Source organism: Solanum verrucosum, unplaced genomic scaffold (assembly GCF_900185275.1).
Source record: "Solanum verrucosum unplaced genomic scaffold, falcon-dt-bn FXZP01000284.1, whole genome shotgun sequence".
Taxonomy (NCBI): Eukaryota; Viridiplantae; Streptophyta; class Magnoliopsida; order Solanales; family Solanaceae; genus Solanum; species Solanum verrucosum.
The window spans coordinates 2,348,416-2,372,264 of NW_026019936.1; the positions used below are offsets into that span (position 1 = coordinate 2,348,416).

Below are 23,849 nucleotides of genomic sequence, written 5' to 3' on the forward strand. Positions count from 1 at the left end.
CACATAAAAGAATACTTGAGCCTAGAATCTATCGGAAACAACCTCTCTATCTTTATGAGGTAGGGGTAAGGTCTGTATATGTTCTACCCTCTCGAGACCTCACTTGTGGAATAATACAAAAGACATGTTTCTTCAATAAACAACATTTCTTCATAAAAAGGAAAAGAACCTAGTCTACCAATTGAAGTAAAATTCCAAATCTCAAATTCATTTTCAGGAAAGGCATAAAAGATTGCAACATAAAGTAGTATATATAATAAGGTCCTAATAGACCTTAAAACTCACAACTTAATTGTCTTTTTAACAATCTTGAGTAAATTAATCTTTGTGAAATGGAAAATATGAGATTCAAAGTTGAAACTGTGGCAAGTAGTAAATTAAAAGGAGCAACATGGGAAGATGTTGATGTTGGTGATATTGCAATGATTTTTATTTCTTATGGCATAACAGTTAGCCATCTCCAATTTTTATATGTCAATGATGGAAAATTTTCTCTATCTGTGAGACATGGTGATCCTATAGAAAATCTTGAAATTGTAAGTTCCACTTTTATTGTTTCGTGTTGTGTCTTCTTTACTGTTGTATTTTGTTTTCCAAAATGTTTTACTTGTGCCAATGGTCTGTCGGAAACAATCTTTCTACCTCCGTAAGGTAAGGGTAAAGTTTGCATACCTCATGGCCCATATCATGGGATTTACTTAGCATGTTGTTGTTGATGTTGTACATGCCAATGGTCTATTTGCTCTACGAGGTAAGGGTAAGACTTGCGTATATTCTATTACCCTCCTCAGATTCAACGTTGTATCACTAATTTGTTTGCTCCAATTGAAATTTTGTTCTTCATTAAACATGTTTTGCCCTTGATTTAGATAGACTCTAGAAAAAAAAGTGATTGTTGTTGTTATATTTTGATTTCATTATCTATGATTGAGTCGTAATTTTTTTTGAATAGGACATACGCTACGTCTCAATCAAATTTGTTTTGGTATCTTTTTTAGTTGCTCTAGAAAAATTAGGAGATCTCTATCTATAAGAGATACATGATTCATTCTACTTCTGATTAGCAATGTATCAACAATGATCATCGAGGATTCATATAGTCGATAACAACTCACTTAATACAATACATGTTTGGTGTGTAAGTTGATGTCACATGTGGTCATCAAACTTTTCCCGTTATATCAATAGAGTCACAAAACTATCTTTTGTATCATTAAAATCACTAAACTTTACCTGTTATATACAAAACTAACCCCAAACATTTAATTTTATCTAACAATTTTTTTTTAAGAATTTTCAGATCAAGCTGGATTATCCATCTGAATATTTGATTGGAATAAATGGTCGACATGGAAAAGTTGGAACAGATGGAGTTTTGAAATCAATTACATTTGTGACAAATAAAAATTCATATGGACCATTTCCAAAAAATAAACCTACTTATATGGCAACTGAAGACACAGAATTTAATATAAATGCATTGGATTATGGTTGGCTCAATGGATTTCATGGCACAATTTGTGGTTATCAACTTGAAAGTTTTGGAGTTTACATTAAACCAATGCCAATTATTGCAACTCCAAAAAAAGATATTGATTATGAAAAAATTGATGTAATTGAGGGTTGAATGTGCAAACTGTAAAAGTTCATGTATGTACTTGTTATATAAATAATATAAAGATCTGTCGAGGTTCATGAAAAAAAGATATTTACTTTTCGTGTCAAGTCAAGAGCTTTAGCGCAATGTACTGTGTATGTGTAGACTAGTTTGAATGGGAGAAAAATAAAGCAGGATATCTTTTATGTTGATTGAACAAATTTGCGCACTCTAAACAACCCCACACAAGCATCAATGGTTATTCTGAGACTCGAATTTGTACCCTATTGATCATACAGAGAGAACTTCGATTTTAAGGGTGTGATTTTTTTTACTTATTTTCGTGTTCGATACATAAGCAAAATACATTATCCTAAAAACCTTTGTATGTTTCAGACAAATACTATAGAAGATGGGAATGAAGGTAGAGAGCGTGGGGTGGTGAGGATGTACTATGTAGGCTTCAAAGGGGGGAGATGGTGGTGGTGAAAATAAGGTATTGAAAGGCAAAAAGGACACAACCAATATGAAACTTGTTTTCCTTATTTCCACTAAGGAAGTCGTTTTCCTCATTTTTAAAGAATTTTGTTTTCGTACCGAAAGTGTTTTTTAAGCCAACCAAACATGAAAATATTTTCCTCCATACCGAACACACCATAAATCAAGTGAAGCAACCCAAACTAAGCAAAGCCCCACCTTATTCAAGACAAGAAGTAAGAATAACACCTAAAAAGACCAGGAAAAAGGAGCAACACACTAAAAGTGGAAAAATAAGTCCATCTAGAAAACATTTTTCAAAATATTTAAGCCAACCAAACATGGAAAAATTGGAAACAGAAAATGTTTTCCTCCGTACCGAACGCACCGAAAGTGGAAGATTAGGGGAAATAACTATTCAATCTTCTGCATTTGAATACTAAGAAAGAAAGAATCAATTGGATAATTTATAGACAACATCAAAGTGTAGAGGAAAAAAAAGATGAATCCTACACAAGTATGTCTATCTTACAGCCAGTAATTTTACCCGAAATCGTCTGCACCAAACAAGTCGCGACACACTAAGGCCACGGACGCAATCAAGTAGACCACCTACGAAGTTATTTACACAACTTTTGATCCTGAAATGTGTTGTCAAATCAAAGGAGTTGCCACTCATCTTCAGGTCTACTACTACCATCTGATTCACCGGGGGCTACAGCATCGAAGGAGTCCAGTTCCGGGACTCCAGTATCACTAGTCAACCTGTCATTGTACTCGACTGATGTGGCAGAGCTACGAGTTGCAGTTATGGTAAACAATGGAGCACCGTTTGATTGATCTACTAGCTCAGATGCCCGTATACAAAAATCATCAAAATCACCTACAGAGATTATACAGAAGTTAGCAGTCAAGAATCGACTCGTGTTAGCCATGGTAAGACAAGCGCAGCAGTTTCTGGAAACATACTTTTATCTCTACAATAAAATCCAATAGCCAAGGAGGGATCAATTGAATCCAGCGGAAAATGCCTAACAGTACTGCAATCGAAATCCAAAAGGCCATGATGTGATAAAAACAAAAAAAAATTGGAAAAATCAGATGAGAAACAAGAACGAGAATTCGCTTACTTGCAGTGATAAGATGAAGTATCAACATCTAGCTTATCCATTTTAATATCAACAACCTGCACACCAGACAGATAATGAGGAACAATACACCCCACAATCCATGAAAGCAGATGACACAATTATTATGGTGGCATTTGTCCATGAAAATTGTGAGTATTTGAAAAAAATAGTTTTTGTATTCGAAATGAAAAATGATATTTCAAAATTGAAAACCTCAAACTTTGGAACTTCATTGATAAGCACTATATAAGAACAGATATCAGTTATAATATCAACAACCGGCTCATCAGACAGATAATGCTAAATCAGTAAATTCTCCATCCCAATAGATAAGCCCGTAACACTTCACATGTTAAAATCACAACAAATGAGATCACAAGCACCATAAAGAAAGTTAACAAGACGAAATAGTAAGAAAGCTGAACAACCAATTAAGAAAATACTCATTTGTTAGAGAGTGATTCCCTACACGTCCACTCGACTCAAAGGAAAAGTTATAGGGAAAGATCATAAAGGGAACAATATATTTTTATTTTTATTTTCCCTTTTTGGTAGTGTCAGGAAACTACACGAAGAAACTGATGGATCAAGACCCTGAAACGAATATGTAGGAAGATTAGAACTTCACTGAACAATATTCAATTTTCACAACTGAAAATTGTGAAGTTAAATAGAAGGCTTTCCAGGAGGAGGAGTTGACTAGCAAAGCTGTGTCACTGACTAAACAGGACGCATAGCACAAGACCACTGAACTAGACTTGTCAGATATACTAGTTAAATGTCAATCGTGGTTGCCGTGGAGATGTAGGCTGGAGAAAATGGAACACTGGGGAAACCCACAATTTTAAGGCACTGGGAAGAGGAGAACAGAAAAAGTAGTTTGGTGATTGTTTTTTATATAGCACCCCTCCAGCTACAGCAATATGGCTAGTATTTTAGTTGGGTGGCCTTGCTAGCTCTGTTGCCCGTAGAAGATTCTATGAAGGTCCTCTAAAACAGCGAAGATCTGTCCGAATATATTCTACTTAGAGATTCTCATAGAAGCTTATTTTCTAAGTGGGAATCGAGAAAAAGCTTCAAGAGAAGGATATAGTTTCAGCAAACAGTAAGAGATCTTAAAATAAAATTTAAAAAGTTTTCCTTTGTCAGTAGTTCTCGGTGAGTCCTTAATGCTGTGGTCAAATATACAAAATCCAGTCAGTTTCCATTTCCAAGTCTTTTCTTGATTAGGTAAAGCCTACTCCAAAATCCTTTAACAAGGGGCCAATAATTATGGTTTTTCCACTTCCCCCTTGGTGACTCGAACTCCCAACCACTTGGTTGGAAGTGGAGTGCTGTTACCACTACCACAATTTCTCGTCCCCACTTCACGGTCATTTCAGGCTTCAGGTTTTGTTACAGTGTATATACGCATTTCATTCAATCAAAATTAAAGATCAGCTCTATCAAATCGAAGTGTTACCTAGGAGCCCATATCACCCCACCTCTCCTTTATAAACAAGCAAAGTATGCACAAAAAGCATGACAAAGACCAAATAAAAGTTGACTTTCTTGATGGTTGCAATGAATAGGCTGCTGAACTCGGACAGCATTGAAAGAAGCTGAATTCCATATATAGCACCCAAACATAAAAACTTCGATTTTAAGGCTTGCCGATTTATACTAGATCCATGTAATGACAAAATAACTGAAACCCCATCGAAACGTATGAAATAGCTCAGATATGCAACCAAAAAGAAAGATAATTACTGGCTGAACTTCATGTGGATCAAGATAAAAGGCTTTATCATCTTGCACACCAACAATGTAAGTTGACGCTCCAGGTCTGCCACCTAGGATCCCAAGGCTTTGAGGAAAACTAAATGTAGCTGCCAGTAAAGGAAGATACCTGATATAGAAGATGTTAAAGGAAGTTCAGTAAACATAAGTCTTTGATCTATTCTTTTGATAACCAACAACAATATAATTATCAAGTAAAGGTTCTGGCTTTTGCAGTAGGAATATTAAATCATCCATCAAACATCAACTCAATCCACAATTTTAATCTTAATCAGATATGGCCTTCTAGCAGTGGTCAAATGTGTCTTAACACAACATGAAGATAAACGAAACACCAATCAAACTAGTTGGAGTCAACTATATGACCTATCAAAGCCTGAATCTCAAATTAGTTGGAGTCAACCATATGAATCACCCATATCCATTCTGCTCTATACAGTGAAGAGGATTCATCACAGTGAGATCATTATCATGCTGGTGATCAACCTATAGCAGTGCTTCTTGTTTTTTTCAAACTTGGAAAGGTATAATTAAACAAACATGATTAGCAGTGTCTTTTAAATATACAATTTATTATGTGGTCCTTAAACTTTTAAACACAAGCACCTTCCAGCTAGATTATAGTGCCAGAGTTTCTGGTGGTGCCATTCTTGTTTCATGTTCCCACGAGAAAGAGAACAATGGTAGAATTTGCATTGTAGGAACTAGGAAATATCAGTTTGCGACCTTGAATCACATGCAATAGTGTCGGTCTTCTATCTACTCTTGTTGCAATAAAGTAATGGTTAGATCAAGTAATTTGACAAGATAGTCTTCAAATGAGTCTGTGATACATTTAATTAGTCTTGTTTCTGAGATACCAAAGCATGATCTCCATAAATTATTTTCAGTTTTGTTCATTATGTTGGTGCTTACTGTTCTTCATGGTATTAATCAATGTAACCTACCACGGCTCCTCTTAAAGAAGATGCATGGTTCCCCCAAGAAAATCTTGTGCCCGAGAAAAGAAGATACCTGATTCCCCCAAGAGAAGTATTTTGCAAGAAATGCTAAAAAATCGTCCAAGGTTAAGGAGTAGTTTGTCAATTGCCAAGACATATAAATCCTAAACGGTAAGGGAAACTCTTTACTTGGTAAAATAGTGAAATACATTCTATACTAAATTCTATGAAAGATTCTTTAAAGATCATTACTAGCACTACAGTGTACCAAATCTAATTTTCCATTCTACGAGAAGAAAAAAACTAAAAGCGTGGAAACTTAGCCAAGTTCTACATTGTATAAAGAACAGAATTGTCGAGTCCAGCTTTTGACATTAGAATGTCCAATGACCATAGCCAAGGCTGTGTAGCATAGTTAAATCATTTCCATAAGTCCATGTAGCATTGGTTAAACTACTAAATCACAATGCAAGATACTTAACAGGATGTTATTGAAATTAATTCTCAGAATATCCACTTCCGGAAATAGTTGTTACAGCCACAAGGTATCAGTTAACTCCATGAAACAGATGCTGATTTGACAGTCAGTAGCAATTCTAATTTCTCTACATACAATTTCATAATAATAGAGCAAAACAGGCAATGAAATAGTAGTTATAGCGTTAAAGTTGCGATAGATCCCCAAGAAATCACCACGTGTTTTACACCACGACCAAACAAATTCAATCACAGTCTTGTTTGATTTATTTATGACCGTAATTCAGAAAGATATTATATAACAAGAATAGGCAAGAGTTTTGCATCATAATAACATCCAATGTAGATCAATAAAATAAGATAAATGAAAGTAAACCTTGAATTGATTTTGTCAAGTCCAAGAACCAATGGAACTAAGAAAACAACAGGTGTCCAGTCAACTTCGCCTTTTGACAAGCCGGAACAATGTTTGACAATGTCCTCAATGCAGAGCACTGGTGCTCCACCTCTTTCTCCATCTTCATCCCCAGATACAACACAGATAGCCATAGCCGGAGAAACGTCTGCATTTCCTGTTTCTTCTCTTTTGCTGCGTGCTAATGTTTCCCAGGTGCGACACATTGCATACGGACCCACCCATGAACCAGGAGAAAGACCATAAGTCTTGCCGGCTTGCAGGAGGTTATGGATAGAGTAAGCTGACCCCTCAGAATCACCAAAGAGGTATAAAATCTCCACATACTTTTCTTCAAGCGGCTGCCAATGAGATAACATGCTAAATTTTCATGCTAAAACACTACATATATAAGATGAGAACCTGATCTTTTTTTCAATTTTTTGGATAAGAGATATGAGATGAGAACCTGATTGTGCATTATCGCGGTTTTAAATTGGAAATTGAGCATTTTAACAACTGAAAGTACTGCAGTGTTTTGACTTTCAAGTACCTTGTCCATAGATTTTCTCCACGATCTTCCTAATCGATGAAGAAGTAAAGCCTATATATATACAGGAATCGTCAACGTCACTATACCAGACACAGTAAGCATTGGAAATTCACAAAAAGGCAATAAGAATATACAGATTTTAGCTAACATGTCCTCATGCTATCACATTTTACGTGGCACACTTTCCTTTTTAGTTTGTCCCAAAAAGAATGTCACCTTTCTTTTCTTTCTTAAACTACGTGCTTAGTCAAATGGTGCCACATAAATTGGGATGGAGGGGAGCAACAAGAAAGAAAAGGAGTTATGCTACTGTGAAAAACCTGAGCAACAAGCATCTGACTGCTCCTAAGCATGCAACCCCAATTAACATCACTGGTATACTTAGTATCTCCAATAGGAGCAAAACCTGTAATTACATTCAATCAAATATAGCCAAATTCACATCTTCCACACACCAAATCAAAGTATAATCACATCAAACTAATCAGGGCAAAAAAAGACTACAACTTTAAGCACCTTTACGATATGTGACAAGAATCCTGGATGAGAAATCATCAACAAAAGCAGAAAAACCTTCACTTTGAGTTGGTTCTATGGATGAATCATCATCTTGAACAACTTTATAGCAAACACCCAAAAGCCAAATATCACTCTTAGACCCATTAGGAATCCCAGTTTTGTCCATCCCAAAAATCCTCCTCATTGAGCCACTGTTTATCATTCTTTTCACAGCACTAGTCCAACCAATACCATTATACTTCTTTGAACAACAAAATTCCCCCTTTTTCAAACACCCTTTTGGCTCACTATCAAATATTGAAAAAGGAGAAACCAATAAACCAGACCAAACAGAAGATTTATTATTAACCTTACAGCTGCTACTACTACTGCTTGGTCCTGGTCCTGGTCCTGGCTCTGTAGAAACAGAAGAACCAAGATTTTTTCTTGGGGAATCTGAATCAGATGAGCTTCTACTAAACTGGGATTTTTTAGGCATCAAAGATTATAGTTTGTATCAGGACACATGGTACAAAAAGAGCTCTAAAACTGGCAACTTTCTGTCAAAATACTATCTGGGGTTGTGAGATTTGGAGAAAAGATTGTGACTTTATGGGATTTAGGGATTTTTACATGAGACAACTATATAGAACTGGCTAATTTTATCAAGATTTTGATCTGGGGTTGTGAGAATTGAAGTAAAGATTGTGAAATTATGGAGTTTTGGGATTTTTTTACATGGTAGAACAACATAGAACTAGCAATTTTTGGCTAATTTTGTCAAGATTTTGATCTGGGGTTGTGAGAATTGAAGCAAAGATTGAGAATTGATGGGATTTTGTGTACTAATGATTGGAAAATTGAAGGGAATTTTGGCGTGTATTGAGGTCAAACATTGGAGAAAGTGGCGTTTACGAAATTGCCTTGGATTAGGAAAGAAGAGAATTGAGGAAAAGAGGAGAGATTTATATTGTATGATAATCTTTGAGAAAAAATAACAAAAATGGTACCCTAAGTTTGGATAGGTTCAATCTAGTCATTTAAATAAGAGAAAACGTTTAAAATGACTATAGTTTAAAATTAACTGTAATTCGTAGATACATGTTAAAAGGGGGAGAGAGACGCGTGAGATTGAGAGAGAGCGAGATTTGAGAGTGAAAGGAGAAAAGTGAGAGATATCTGATCGATAATTGTATGACGAATACAATTGTTTTGTATCAAAACTAGCTACTATAAGAAGCAAAGAGGCAAGCGAGGTTGGAAGATGGAAGAGAAAGGCTTTTGAGAGAAAGAAGAGAGAGGCGGGAGATATACAATTGATTTGTATATCTAATTGCTAATTGTATCACAGATATCCTAAGTTTAGGTTGGTTTAAACTAGTCATTTAAATAAGCGAAAATTTTCAAAAATGACTATAGTTTAGGATTAATTGTGATTCGTAGATACATGTTAAAGGGGGAAAAGAGGCGAGTGAGATTGAGAGATAGAGGACAGAGGAGGGCGAGATTTGGGAGCGAAAGAAGAAAAGTGAGAGGTATATTTGTATATTTGATTGATAATTGTATCATGAATACAATTATTTTGTATCAAAACTAACTACAATAAGGAGGAGCGAGGCAAGCGAGATTGGAAGATGGATGAGAAAGGCTTATGTGAGAAAGAAGAGAGGCGGGATATATACAATTGATTTGTATATCTGATCAATAATTGTATTACAAATACAATTAATTTGTATTCAATTTGTTCATACAAGTCTATTGTATCAAATATATTAACAAATACCATTTGTATCCAAATACAATTGTATGAACTAATACAAAGCTGATAAAAGTAATTGAAAATTACTCAATTATATACATTTGTTGACTTAAAATTTATAACTACTTGTATAATTGTATCTAATATATCAAACAGTAACATATACAGAACTGATAAAAATAAGATTTTTTTTCATAAATCACAATATGTTTAGACAAAGAATCACCACAACTTGTATAAAATCTATCTAATATACAAATCAAATTGTAACATATACAACTGATACAAGTAATCGAAAATTACTCAATTATATACAATATGTTTAGACAAAATCACACACAAACAAACTTAGTATGGAATTCGATACAAATTATATACATCTACAAATTATTTCAAACAAATCAACTACTTCATATTTTAACCATTCTTACGGATCTTAATACAAATTAAACAGGAATTAGCCAAGAAATATATGAAATACATATACATAAAAGAATATACAACTCGTAATGGATAGATTGTTATGTTTATCTTTTCGTTGTTTAAATCACAAAAAAAAATCAATTGTTTCCATTCTAATACTAAAGAAGCTTTGATTGAATGAAAACAATGAATACTTTGTGTTTCATCAAGAAGAAGACTTAGTTTTGGTAATGTGTTCTAATTAAACTAAATGACCTTTATTAAGCAATTGTTTTCTTTCATTACCACATAATCAGTTAGATATAATTAAATAAATTTTGTATAATTATAAAAGGACGAATTATACAAAACCAGAATCATAATAACTATTTAAACTATAGCTATGATGTGCACATAAGCAAATTATAGTTAAAGAGGTACTGTAGCTATTTTTGAAAATTCCCCCAAAAATAAAATTATGTGAGTGCAAGACCCAAAAATTAATCTGTACCCAACTCAATTTTCAAAAGGTTGAAAATAATTTTTGCAGAATAGATTTTTAAAATCTAATCAAATTTCATCGTCAAACATACATTTAAAAATAAAAATTTTAAATCTATAACCAAATACTAACTAAATTTGATAAAATTATGTATCTTTTTTTCTTTTGTCAAATATTTAGCAAATTATGTATGTTAGACTTGACAAGAATGTTAAAAACAAGATTTTAGTGGGGAACTCATATTTAGAGATGCATCTAGCTAGTGAGCAAATAGATTTGTTTTCGATTAAAATATCTTTTTTAACGCATGTAAAATTATATGCCTTATATAAATAATATATGTATTTTTTAACATTTATGCAGCTTTTCGAGATGTAACTTCAATTGTTTTTAGCTTTTTTTTTTTTTTTTTTCATATTTAGTGAAATTCTTTGTGTTGTATTCATATTTATACTAAAAATAGATATTTAATTTGAAAAATTAAGATTTAAGTACCTATCATAATTATGAACGATATAGTAAAATTATTATTTTATTTATTATTATTTAAGAGATGTGATAAATCAAATAAGAACAAAGTAAATAAAAATAAAAAGAGCTATTTTTTTTTTATCAATTTCCCTTAAATCTTAGCGACAAAATTTATAAAATTATCACATAAAAATAAATCTACTATAAAATTATCACATAAAAATAATAAATCTACAAAAAAAAAAATTAGATGAATATTATATAATTTTCTATATATATCTTTTTTACCTATTTATATTTATTAAATTAATTAAAACCATTTTATATAATCTTTTTTTACCTATTTATATTACCTTTTTTTTTTGAAGCATTCTCTCCCTCCCTCTCTTTCTTTCTTCTCTGTTGCTTTTTGCTGCTCGGAGGCTTTTTTTTCTCCGGCAATCGCCGGCGACGACTACCATTTCCCGCCGGTAAAGGTTCGTTCTTCACTTCTATGCTTTATCTGTTCTGGGTGTTCTCCCTTTTTGCTTCTTTCGATTTCTCCTGTGAGTTGTTCATCTCTTGTAACATTTAGTTTTGTTAGCAAAAACAATTGAGGGTAAAATGTAGTTTTTTTTTTCAGTTTTCTGAAGTGGGTTTGGGAATTCGCCAAGTTTTGTGGTGTTTTATCGATTTTTCTGAGTGTGGGAAGCTAATTTTGTTGAGTGATCTGAGTTTGTTGTTTAAGATTTTTGAAATTTTCGTGTTTTGCTTTGTTTATTAGATTTAGAATTGGGAATGTGTTTCATTTGCAGTTCTTTGAGATGGGTTTTTTGTTGTTTCTTTGAATTTTGATTATTTTATCTCGTTTACATTTGATTCTGGTGTGTTGAATTCACATTTTCTAGATTTGTTTTGAATTGCTACTCTTATCAGTTATAATATAATTGTCAGTTCCTGAGAGTCCAAAAAGTATTGGGGAGGTAGTGGTAAGGTGTGCTTACACTCCGCCGTCCTCATACCCCACTTGTGTGATTTCACGGTGTATGTTGCTGTTGTTGTTGTTGAGAGTCCGAAAAATGTTTTTGGCTAAAATTTGCTAGCAAAAACAACTGAGTTTAAGTATCTATTAGAGTTAAAATGTAGTATTTTTTTCAGTTTTCGTAAGTGGGTTTGGAAATTCACCAAGTTTTGTGCTGCTCTATTGATTTTAGGTTTTAGGAATCCTATCCCTAACGAGCTAGAAGTGGAACAAGTGCGCTTAGCTTGTTGCTTGAGAGTAGGACTTGAGTGTAGAAAGCTAATTTTATTGAGTTGTACTAATATTGTTGAGTGATCTGAGTCTGTTGTTAAGATTTTGAAAATTTTGTGTTTTGCTTTGTTTAATTGGATTTAGAATTGGGAATGTGTTTCATTTGCAGTTCTTTAAGATGGGTTTTAGTTTGTTTCTTTGAATATTTTCCTCTTCCCCATTTTTTTTCTTCTAAATTTTGATGCTTTTATCTTGTTTCCATTTTGTTCTGATGTGTTGAACTCACATTTCTTCTATTTGGTACAAATTACTACCCCTTATGTGTCGAAGTTACTATTTGGAGAGAGTCAAAAAGATATTTGTTTTAGTGTGGTTCTTTTCAAGTACTTCCTAAATATTTTGAATAGTTTTACTATTGTGACTTATGTTACTTTTTATGTAGTTTCAAATTTTTTTAAATTTTTTTTGAAGATTCTATGTCCATATTCGGGATGAACATTAGACAGTTTCACCCTTGCACTTTGAATCAAGTCCATAAATTGAAATAAGTTTGTCAAGGAGCATGCTTAACACCAATCTCTAATACTATATGCTTTGGTTTGTAAGCTTGGATTTTAGTCATATTTCTATAGGAGATTTGTTATGTGGTGTTCTACATTTTGTATTGGCTTCTTTGCTTCCTAACTGATTCATTTATTTTTTTCCCTTGTAGGCTACAGTGAATGAGTGTTGCTACTTGATTGAGCCCATGCCTGCTACGCCTACGAAGAAGGTTTAGATTCGATTTTCTTCCATGTTATATTCTTTATTCAGCATAATATTCATGTCCAGTTTTCTTGCAAAGGAGGTTATATTGTTTGGTGTACCATTGTCAATTATGGGGCTACATACTTGAATCTAGACAATTTTTTTCTTTCTCGTGATAAAGGCCTGTGCTCTTTTTCAGTTCTATTAGTAAGTTTGTGGTTTTGGCATTTCTTTTCTTCCATCTCTCTTTTCTTTGTTATTATTTCTTGTTAGAGATATCTCATTTATGAAGTGAATTCTATTTTAATTTGAAAAATATGCAGCAGTTGAGAATGGTGTGCTTTTACTTATTGATGCCCTGCAAGCTAATCTATCAAAAGTAGTGGATTCTTTCGGTCCTTGTATTTTACACTTATATTCATTGCACATATCTTTGTTTACTCTGAAAAATGATAAATTAGTGAAGGAAGGTACAAAAACCTGAAGTAATTGATAAAAGGGGTAAAATTTCACTTCTAAATGTGTCGGTAGGTTGTTATGACCTTGAATATTTCACATATTTATTCATGGCCTTCTATTTCCGTCCTATTTATTCGAAAGATGTCAAAATCGTAAATAAGGCACTAATAGCTTCATTAATTAATTAAAAAGGGGGGGGGGATTATCACCTAAGGGTAAAGAAAACGCTCTTCTAATAAATCTAAAGCAAAGAAAATGGGATATCCCAGTAATATTTTACCACATAAAAAACAGTACTGCTCTAGTTTTAAATGATATGCCAATCATTTAAAACTTATTCTTTGGTTAAGGATCCATTTTTGAAGTAATGTATATGCACGCTCGCACCTAAACATGTAACCCTGTGGTCAATGAAGTGGGTTGAGAACCAGGAGGTTCAAGTTCAAATTTCAATGGAGGCAAAAACACTAGGTAATCTCTTCCCATATGTCCAAGCCTTGGTGGTAGTTACCTGTGCTGGTGGGAATTAGCATGTACCCCATGGAATTTGTTGAGGTGCACTCAAGATGGCCTGCACCACAGTTATATAAAAAAAAAAATTGCTACTGACCAAACACAGACTCTTTCTTGTTGCTGTCTATTATCTGCGGCTGCACACATCATTTGCTGTTGTAGACAAATTGTCCCTAATCTGCTTTTCTGATTTTTTTCCGGCTTAACTATTCTTTTATTGGTATAGCCTGATTAGGAGGATCCATTATATATTTGCTGTTTTCTTATATTCTTTTGCCTGGGCTATTCCTTTATTTGAAAATTTGGTATTTTATAGTTTTAGCAACGGTAAAGCCTGAGTAGTGTAATGGTGGAAACATGTCAGCTAAAAATCCTATGAGAATGCTGATATCTTGTTCTTATATGATTGTTAGTGAGCTTCTTCTTATGGAGTCTGGTGTGTGCGTGTGTTTATGTTTGTGATCTCAACATCTTCTTAATATGCATTTGTTTTCTTTTTCTGTACAGAGTGCTACCCGTGGTGGGATAGGGAATGTATTCAACAAATTAACAAGCAAAATTGGAGATCCTGTTGACTTTGAACTTCCAGATTGGTTGAGTAAATGGCAACCCACTCCCTATCCCTATACCTCTATAAGGCGAAGTATCCTTCAATAGAAATAGTTAACATGGATTTATAGATGCATGATAAAAGTTTGGTAGTCTGTTTCCTAATTAAATATCTCTTAGTCCTATACATTGTTTGATAAATAATTGATTATGGTGTTCTGTTTGATGTGCACCTATTTCTTATCTTTCCGTAGCTTCTTTTGGCCTTTCTCCTTTTCTATTTGTGTCGATATTAACTACTTGAAGATATATACCTCACCAATAAGGGTAAGCGGCGGCTAGAAGATGATGGCATATCTTGTGCCTGCAGTTCAACAGCAGAATCTTCGGACGTGTGTGGTATGGATTGCCTTTGTAGGTAAGGAGGACTTAGATTAAAATTCATTAGCAGTCAGAACTTTGATAGAAACTTAAAATATATTGTTTGGAAATTATATCTGTATGACCTGCTGCATAAATTTGTTGATTGGGAGTTTCATGGAGAAGAAGAAACAACAACCATAGCACCTCCATCTCCAACGGAGGATAAATCTTCATATTTGTCGGAGGAACTCACCAACCGTGCCGGCGAGGACGAGAAAGTAATTGACGGAGAAGAAGAAGACAAAGAAGATGAATTCGCCAACAACATTTTCCTGCAACTTTTTCCTTTTCTCCTTTCTTCCACTTTTCTTCTTGCTTTATCTGACTTTTTTTTTGATACATACAAATCACTCTTTAAAGTTGCCCAAAAATAAACATTAGATCTGTAACTGTAAAAAAATATATTAGAATGCTGTAGGTCGGAGTTCGTCAGTACTCCATCTGGTTTATGTCGAGAACCAAGTGGGCAGGTAATGTGCCAAAAATGATAAAACCCACTCTATACGTTTTTCTTGAAATCAAAATATAATCCCCTCCTCTTATGAGAATAGAGAAAATAGATACACGGAGATACTTTGAGTAATAAAAATGGCAGGAGAAGCATTTTAGGGATTTTGTATAAGAATCGGTTATGGTAATTGAACAAGAACAGAAAAATCCCATAAAAGGAGAGAAAAACTAACAACTGGTGACAGAAAAAGGAAATAAATAAGAAGAGAGGGAGGAAGAAAAGAGTGTATGGAAAGAAAATTAAACTAATTGTGGGATATTGTTTATTGAGATCTGGGTGGAGTTGGGTGGCTTTGTGTGTATGGGGGGTTGGGGGCAGTGCTAGAGATAGAGGAGAAAGAAAAAGTGAAAGTGAAAGAAAATTAACATAATGAATAGAAAGAAAAGAAGGAAAGGAATAAGAAAACAAATGAAATGTTATTTTTCTAAAGAATTTACGCGTGCACCACACTATCCTACACATATATGAGTTTGACAATTTAAGGGATTATTTATTCCATTTGTAGTCAAGGAGGTCATAAGACCCCGTGAAGTATAGGTGTGTAGTTGGTAATGGGATTAGGTTTGGGGGGGGGGGGGGGGGGGGTATTTGGTTATTTTCTCAAGAAATGAACTTAAATTGCCTAAGAAAAAGGAGAAAGTCTTGTCCCAGAAAAGATAAAGAGAAGAAAGGTGATAGATAGTCAAGTCGCAAAGAAGGATGAATGGGGAAACGAAAAGGGAAATAGAAAAGGAGAAGTTGGGTGTGGGTTGAGTATTTTGGTAGGAATACGGGAGGGGAAGAAGGACAGAAGGGGAGAGGGGAGGGCTTGCATGGTGTGGTGGTGGTTTAATCTGCGAGTATAGAGCTTGCAGGGGTGGGGTGTTCTCAATGGCGAGGGAGGCAGCTTTTGACTATGCTGTAAGTGGTAGAGAGCAAGGTTCCTGGCATAAGGTTTAAGGTGAGATCATGGGAGGAAAGCTGGACTTTGATGAAAGGGAATGTAGGAAAGGCTTCAGTTGGGTAAAAGAAAGAAGCCTTAACATGTTAAATATCATAATAGGTGTTTATCCAGCAAAAGTTATCCCCAGACAACAATCGCCCCCCTCCCATAAATTAAATGGTGAGACTTCTTCAGATGATTTAACGAATCATCCTATCACAGATGCACCAAAATGTGAGATTATGTTGGAATTATCTTATGCAAACCTTAATCCGACGAAGTAGCACCTACGGCGCAAAAGATATACTTCTTTCAGCATCTTTTCTGACATTTAAACCATCTTTAAAATCGTGGGTTTGTTAGTTATTTCACTTCGCTCTTTCTTGCAGCATGCTATGGTCTAGCTGCACCTCGGGATGTAAATGTGGGAGTTCTTGTCTGAATAAGCCATTCCATCAACGTCCTGTGAAGAAGATGAAAATAGTGAAGGTATGCACATAAACTTTTAACATAGATATTTGGACTGATGTTAGTTATTGCGATATTTTGACAGCTTGTAGTCATCATTTATGACCTTGTCGTTATTAGTCATTTCTTTGTCTTTTGCAAAAGTTTGTAGACAATTCCTTTCTCATGTAAATTTTCATTTTTCTGACAACTGATGCCAAGGAACTTTGCTTAGAACCTGATGTTTCTTATTTCCACTTTTAAGAGGTACATTCTCCGACAAGTAAACTATATGTCAAGCTGGTTTGATCATAAGAAAATTTAATTAAATAAATAAAAATAATTACAGGTTTCCACGTGAAACATTATGTGTGAGTGAGTCTTAAGTGTTGATTACTTCAAGGGTTGCACATTTTTGGCCAGCCAAAACAAAAATTTAAACACATAAATGTGCAATTTAAAATATAGACCATTGTCATTTTTGTAGGGTCAAATTGGCTGATTGAGTGATTTCAGTCTTAAATCAGACATAAATTAGTTGCCTGTTGAAATGAAATTTAGATACTTATAAACTGCACAGAAGCACTTTCATTTGCAATTTCTCCCATATCAAAAATGGCGGCAAAATACATTTCAAAACTTAAGTCGAAGTACTATTTTCTTTAGACTCTTGGGAAGTGAAATTAGAAAAAACTTTTGGCATAGAGGGGGTATATATCGTAAAGGATGCACCTAATTTTAAGATAGTTTGCAAGAAAGAAAGTTAATATTATCTACGTAGATATTTTTGTCTACTGAAAGTTAATATTATGTACGTAGATATTTTTGTCTACCTGAGGGCAGGGAAAACTTGGGCAACTATGTTTGGTCTTGTTCATAACAGGTCTGGTCTAGTAAGTTTAAAAAACCTTCAAGGATGCTTGTTCTTAACCTTTCTTTGTAGTGGGGTTTCATATCTAGCATAGAAGTTACCTATCTTTACGTGTTCTAAAACATCTAGTGGGAAGAAACTCTACTGATCCAATATAGGATCTATTGAAAGAAGTTCTAGGTTTTCATGTCATGTCTTGTCATATGAGGTGTACTAACCTTTGTGGAGCACTGAAGGTAGGATGAGTATAATTTTCAATAATGTTCTTCACTTCTTTGTGGTCTTTATTTCTTAAAAACCTAGCCTTTACCAACGTATATAAGAGGGGTAATTAAGCAAAAGGACCCTCATAAATCCTTTCTCAAAATACCACATTCATCAATTTTTACCAAAAATGACCATCAACACTTTTCAATTGCAAGCGAAGTACAATTCGCATCAAAAGTGCAGGCTGGTACCATTTTTCATATCTATTTTTGCATTTAATTCAGTCACGTATCTGGTGAAGAAGTAAAGAAACGTTGGTTATTTTGTATTCTTCTTATTTTTCGTTTCTTTTGAAAACCAAGCAATAATCATCTAAGAAAATCAAGTTTTGTTGACACATAACATGCAGACTGAGAAATGTGGCACTGGGATTGTGGCAGATGAAGATATCAAGACAAAAGAGTTTGTTGTAGAGTATGTTGGAGAAGGTGAAGTTTTTTCAGTTTCTTGCTTAATATGAATAATAGTTCATGTTATGTTCATTCTGAGCTCTTAATTTAGTAAGTTACAACTGCAGTTATTGATGACAAGACATGTGAAGAGCGACTTTGGAAATTGAAGCACAGTGGGGAAACAAATTTTTACTTGTGTGAGATCAATAGGAATATGGTGATTGATGCCACTTATAAGGGAAACAAATCCAGATACATTAATCATAGCTGTTGTCCAAATACTGAGATGCAGAGATGGTATATAATTGTCATTAATATGTACTAATTATTTGTAGTTCTCTCAAATTCAAACCATCTGTCAAGTGTCAAGGGATATCAACCTATTGCGTGATTTATTTGTTTTCATGCTCAATCATATTTCCAGGATGATTGATGGTGAGACAAGAATTGGCATATTTGCGACACGTGACATTAAAAGGGGCGAGCATCTGACCTACGATTATCAGTATGGACATTGAATGATTTTTTGTTTTGTTTGTTTTCTGTCATCCTAGCATCTTCAGTCAGCAGTCTGTTATCTCAGAGTGTGCATTCGCCCTTCATCTAACAAGTTTAGCAGGTTTGTTCAATTTGGTGCAGATCAAGATTGTCACTGTGGTGCTATAAATTGCAAGCGAAAGCTGGGAATCAGACCTAACAAACTAAAACTTACTTCTTCAGATGCTGCTGCACTAAAGCTAGTGGCATGCCAGGTAGCGGCGCCCTTCCCCAAAGAGAAAGTACTGCTATCTGCAAAACATGTATGTACCTCTGCTCTGTCTGTTAACATCTGAGATACAAGAGCAGTGTGTGTCATCTGGAATCATTCTTTTGGCTTGGACGTTTACCGTCTAGTTTTATGACTCAGTTTGTTAGTACTGGTCCATAATTGTTGTGGTGATTTGTGAAGATGAAACTGATAACAGATTAGACCTTCAGTTTTATTGAGCCAACATCTTTCTGTTCCTTTCTGAATTTTGTCAGAGGAAGACATAAAGAGGACAGGTACTTGGAATTACTGTCTAAAAGTAGTGTGTCCATTCCTTTTTCCGATTGGGCAGGGGCCAACCTGTTGAAGACCTGCTGCTTTTCCCTGGAAAGATACTTTGAAGATCACTTTCCTATATCAAAATGACAAGATTTGTTCTGACAATGGAACTTCTTGCATTTGTTGGAAAGTAAAGATGGAAAATAAGAGAAATATTATAAGATAGCCCATTTATGAGGTTTTATGTGTTCATTTTTTGACACGACCTGTATTTATATGTTTGTAGAAAAACACAAAACAATTTTAAACTCTATGTGGACTAGAGGTTAAAGAAAGGCAACACGAGGATCATGAGTAATATATGTGAAGATGAAACAGACCTACTTTTTCTGAGGTAAAAGTGCGAAGATTGCACAATGGTAATTGGTACATTTAAGTATGTTATAGGTTCATATCCTGTTATGGTTTCTAGTAAGATGAACATGGTTGGCGAATCGTTCATGACTAGTTGGATGACTGACAGCATTGTTTGTGTTTGGTAGAGACCAACCCCATGGTATTCCCAGATCTATGAGCCTGAGTTAAGAGTGTTAGATGCCTGTCTCAATTTCACCAGACTTGGATGATATAGGGAGATCATTCTTAGGCGGGTTTAAAATATGTTATTTCACTAATTAGGACATGGTTTTGGCATTTTGCAATGTTTGAACTTTAATCTAACTAGCCACTAGCCAGCTCTTTCCTGAAATTGATAAGAGTGGTGTCAATAATGTTCTGGTAATCTGTTTTGGTTCTTGCTTCATAAATGTATTTACATGTGAATATTTTAAAGGAGTTGCAAAGCACTCTAGATTTGAGTAAGGCTAACTGTTTCTTCTTTTTTTCTGATTTGTTTTCTTGTTATTCTTTCTTTTCTCGGATTTGTTTCTTTTTCTATATCTTCTTCGCAAAATGATGTTATTAAGGAAGAGATGGTTTTGAAATTCTTTTCCCTTGTTTAATTCTCATAAGAAGTGAAGACAGATAACTTTGATATGTGCAAAGAGGAAAATAAGAGAACAAGATGAGGAAATTAGTCTCCCTCAAGCCCATTTACTTGTTTGATAGGATAACACTGAGAATATTTCCTCACTAAAGTTTATACTTATTAAAACGAACAAGTTCGTCATCTCGTTTGCACTTCCTTCCAAGGCCAAGTTATAGATTTGTTTCCTCTTCTGCTTATTTCCTTCATAGTTCTCCCATTTTACTACCTTTGTTTCCATTGATGGATACAGATCAATTAGTTGCATACATTTTGTTTCCCAAAGAGGCTATATCAAAAGCTCTTCTAGTATCCTTCAGATTCCTGTACTAAAATATCTATTTCTCCCGATATTGTACTAATGTACTTGTTAACCTTTTCTTCACTTATATTCCAGGATTCTCTAACTGAACTTCCCCCAAAAGGTAGGTTATGTATTCATTTGACCTACAAGCATATCTTTGTTAGTGAAGTTAAATTTTCTTTGATTTAACTCGGGCCTCATCCTGTTTAGGAAATTGGAGTTTTGACTCTGCTTGGAGAATCCAGCATCCTCGGAATTGCACAGGTCAAATTATAAGAATAATTCGCTCTTCTGACCAGAGGTATGTCGGTCTGTACGGTTGCATATTATTTTTATTAATATAGGCACTTCTTGCATTTTCTACTGGCAAGTGATGGAAAATCAGCAAGTTCTTGTTCTATGAAAAATTTGTGATTGAGTTACCAATTATATTTAATATATATGTTATCTTTATTGTTGTTTTCTATTACTACTATCTTATGGTTTTACTTTCAGTAATCTTGGAGTCTTGTTTTAAAAAATAAAAAATAAAAAATAATAATAATAAGATCTTTTAAAAGTTTATAGATTGAGGTTCAAAACTTGTATATTTTGATCCCCATGACCGTTTCTGTAGTGTAATTAAGTACATAAAATCTTGAACTTGAATAGTGCTATAGATTGAACTTATCTTTTATGTGCAGAACAGATTATGCATTATAGCTAGCGACAGTTATATAAGTTGTGGCCATGTCTGAGTAAAATATATTTCCTTTTGTCACCTAATGCTGTTCTGTGACTCTGTCTATTAGGAAAGAGAGAAAGATTGCAAGCTTCCATACGTGCTCCAGTTTTTCTCCATTTTAGTCATAAATCAGCTGTCTGTGTACATATGACTGAGAAAGTGCATTAAGAAAGGAATCAAATCACTTAGACATCTAATATATATAGCCTAAATATGAGCTTTGGCGGTTGGAGTATAGTATTTTAGCTTCCACTTTCATAATGTTTAGCTTCTTTTTTTTTTTACTTTGAAGTATTTCTTAGTTCTCTAGAAAGTCTATTCAAACGTCAGATTTCAATTTTAAATGCTGAGATATTTTCACGAAACCTTCTATTTATTTCTATTCAGAGAGTAATTAGAAATTTATTTCACATGTGATCTCCATGGTTTCTTTTCACATAGCATCTCTTTTTTAAGGTCTCTTTGTAACTTTTTCTTATGTAATCCTCAGGTTCGTACTAAACATTCTTTGCATTAGGAATTGTCTACTAACTTTGTGTGTGTGTGGTAACCAAGTATGAAAGTGATGTCGATCTTGTTAACTTAATATTTAAAGAAATAGCTATTAAACGTAGAAGCTAGCAAGTTTCTCTGTTGGATACTCTATTAATTGGTTGGCCGTTTAATCTTCGGTTTCTTCTCATTTATTTGTTCATATTTTTACATTTTTCAGTCCTGTAGACTTCCTGGAGAAATTTCTCTGTGGGAACTCTATCCATTAGTTGGACATTTATTATTTGGTTTCTTCTCATCTGTTTGTTCATGTTACACTTTTCAGTCCTGTTGATTCACTGGAGTCTCGAATACCTGATGTTTCCAGTTCCTTTGGAATCATTAAACAGTTTGACAGCATCACCAAAAAACATTTGGTAAGGAAGTTTTGAATTTTTTAGCGTGTAACTTGGACACCCGTGATTTGGCTGAAGATTTACTCTTGTTCTCATCCCCCACCCGCCCTAACAGATCATGTTTGAAGACGGTAGTGTTGAGCACCTTGACATGTCAAAAGAAGATTGGGGATTTTGTAACTTTGCTTAATCAGGTATTTTGTCCCAACTTTTTATTGAATTTTCAACCTATTATTTGTTTCCTAGTGTTGTTGAAATCCCGAAAAACGATTTTCTTGAGCCAAGTGTCTCAGAAACAGCTTCCCAACCTCACCAAAGTCAAGGTCTGCATACACGCAGCCTCCCCTGAACTACTTGTTGTACTGCAGTTGAAATGGATCCATGTACCTAGTTCAGGTTAAAAGGGTGAATTTTAATCTATGGTGCTCAGACTTTCCAAAAACACTGCCGCAGACGAATCCTCTAAAAATGCACAATCCTCGCGCACTGGTCGACTTCTTTTTAATGAGTCCGAGCATCAGAGATTTATACACCAGTACAAAATACAGAGAACTTGTAGTAGTACCTTTTATTTCTATTTTGTATAATATTCGTATGAGATTAGGTTGAATGGAGCGATCTCATCAGTGAGGATTCATATAGCCCACTCCAACTTGTTTGGGGTTGAGGCATTGTTGTTGTTGTTGTTGTTTTCAATGGAATCCATAACGGAACGAGTGTTTTTGCAGGTCTTAAGCTGTCGAAATAAAGATATACATGATTCAACCTCAGTAGCTGATACGCGACATATTCTTACAATCCAAAATTGCAAAGTGTCCTCTAGCTTTGCTCCTGCTGTACCAAATGTGCAAAGTTTCCTTTAACATATTCTTTCGGGTGATAATGTCAGTTCACTCTTCCTTTTACTGGAGAGGGAAGTTCTGATGATTCTTTCCGATGCATTAGCACAACAAATGTAACAATAGCTCACCCTGTTTCAATTATATCGGATGTCCCCCGAGAAACAAGTTGACTCTGTGGATCATAATTTATTTACTAGTCGTAAAGATGGATTTGTTAGCTCTCGATATTCGTGTGTAGTTGAGGATTCAAATAGCCGATCCCAACTTGCTTGGGATTGTGGTATAGTCCTTGTTATGTTTTCTTATTCAATGCACTCTTTTGGCCTCCAAAAGAATATTTGGTTTCACAATTTCTTTAACTTGCAAAGTTATATAGTTCATTAGTGTTGTGATTTTGATATGCTTTATTTGTGTCGAAGGTCTATCGGAAACAATCTCTCTATTTTCACAAGGTCAGACTACACTTGTGGGAATACACGGGATATGTGGGATTTTGCACCAAGTAACTCATGTTACACGTGCTATTTAAGTTATTTGTGTGTGAATCTTGGGTTAGCAGTAAAAATGAAGAATAAGATATTACACGAATACTATACTTACCATTATTCTATCTTAATATTTGATGTCTACACTTTCCTATCTCGAGCATGTCCTCAGTAAGTATATCTAATCACGCCCAACCCCTATTCTTCTTCGGACAACCTCTCGCACCTCTTTACTGATGCATCC

General features: G+C 34.4%; 3 protein-coding genes across 6 annotated transcripts; 2 read left to right on the plus strand and 1 right to left on the minus strand.

The window, feature by feature from the left end:
* The first annotated feature begins 320 nt into the window (after positions 1–320).
* Positions 321–1,627, plus strand: LOC125836668 (inactive protein RESTRICTED TEV MOVEMENT 1-like). The gene is made up of 2 exons (XM_049515875.1): positions 321–536; positions 1,301–1,627. The coding sequence occupies exons 1-2, from the start codon at positions 333–335 to the stop codon at positions 1,625–1,627; spliced, it is 531 nt and encodes a 176-aa protein (XP_049371832.1). The 5' UTR covers positions 321–332.
* Positions 1,628–2,515: 888 nt separating this feature from the next.
* LOC125836651 (cysteine protease ATG4-like) lies at positions 2,516–8,818 on the minus strand. Of its 2 annotated transcripts, none has more exons than XM_049515864.1 (8): positions 7,865–8,818; positions 7,669–7,754; positions 7,349–7,399; positions 6,778–7,157; positions 4,954–5,092; positions 3,205–3,260; positions 3,044–3,114; positions 2,516–2,957 (listed from the first exon to the last, which is right to left on the minus strand). In XM_049515864.1, the coding sequence occupies exons 1-8, from the start codon at positions 8,343–8,345 to the stop codon at positions 2,734–2,736; spliced, it is 1,488 nt and encodes a 495-aa protein (XP_049371821.1). In that variant the 5' UTR covers positions 8,346–8,818; the 3' UTR covers positions 2,516–2,733. The 2 variants fall into 2 exon arrangements, with proteins under 2 accessions (XP_049371821.1, XP_049371814.1); XM_049515857.1 differs by having other exon boundaries at positions 7,265–7,399.
* Positions 8,819–11,351: 2,533 nt separating this feature from the next.
* On the plus strand, positions 11,352–23,502 carry LOC125837698 (histone-lysine N-methyltransferase ASHH3-like). 3 transcript variants are annotated; one of them, XM_049516782.1, is made up of 14 exons: positions 11,352–11,456; positions 12,924–12,983; positions 14,438–14,573; positions 14,786–14,897; positions 16,725–16,824; positions 18,270–18,348; positions 18,438–18,609; positions 18,737–18,817; positions 18,932–19,112; positions 20,761–20,788; positions 20,878–20,968; positions 22,209–22,299; positions 22,394–22,472; positions 23,007–23,502. In XM_049516782.1, the coding sequence occupies exons 2-13, from the start codon at positions 12,960–12,962 to the stop codon at positions 22,466–22,468; spliced, it is 1,170 nt and encodes a 389-aa protein (XP_049372739.1). In that variant the 5' UTR covers positions 11,352–11,456; positions 12,924–12,959; the 3' UTR covers positions 22,469–22,472; positions 23,007–23,502. The 3 variants fall into 3 exon arrangements, with proteins under 3 accessions (XP_049372739.1, XP_049372746.1, XP_049372735.1); XM_049516789.1 differs by having other exon boundaries at positions 11,362–11,456; positions 18,932–19,064; positions 23,007–23,353; XM_049516778.1 differs by having other exon boundaries at positions 11,377–11,450.
* The last annotated feature ends 347 nt before the right edge of the window (positions 23,503–23,849 follow it).

Excerpts from the sequence above, each read along its gene's own strand:
- LOC125836651 (XM_049515857.1), bottom strand. The coding sequence starts at position 8,345 with ATGCCTAAAAAATCCCAGTTTAGTAGAAGCTCATCTGATTCAGATTCC. Across the intron at positions 7,755-7,864 it reads TCTTGTCACATATCGTAAAG|GTTTTGCTCCTATTGGAGAT; the intron begins GTGCTTAAAGTT and ends ATGTAATTACAG. Across the intron at positions 7,400-7,668 it reads GTCAGATGCTTGTTGCTCAG|GCTTTACTTCTTCATCGATT; the intron begins GTTTTTCACAGT and ends GTATATATATAG.
- LOC125837698 (XM_049516782.1), top strand. The coding sequence starts at position 12,960 with ATGCCTGCTACGCCTACGAAGAAG. Across the intron at positions 16,825-18,269 it reads AGAAGATGAAAATAGTGAAG|ACTGAGAAATGTGGCACTGG; the intron begins GTATGCACATAA and ends CATAACATGCAG. Across the intron at positions 19,113-20,760 it reads TACTGCTATCTGCAAAACAT|GATTCTCTAACTGAACTTCC; the intron begins GTATGTACCTCT and ends CTTATATTCCAG.
- LOC125836668 (XM_049515875.1), top strand. The coding sequence starts at position 333 with ATGGAAAATATGAGATTCAAAGTTGAAACTGTGGCAAGTAGTAAATTA. Across the intron at positions 537-1,300 it reads CTATAGAAAATCTTGAAATT|ATCAAGCTGGATTATCCATC; the intron begins GTAAGTTCCACT and ends AAGAATTTTCAG.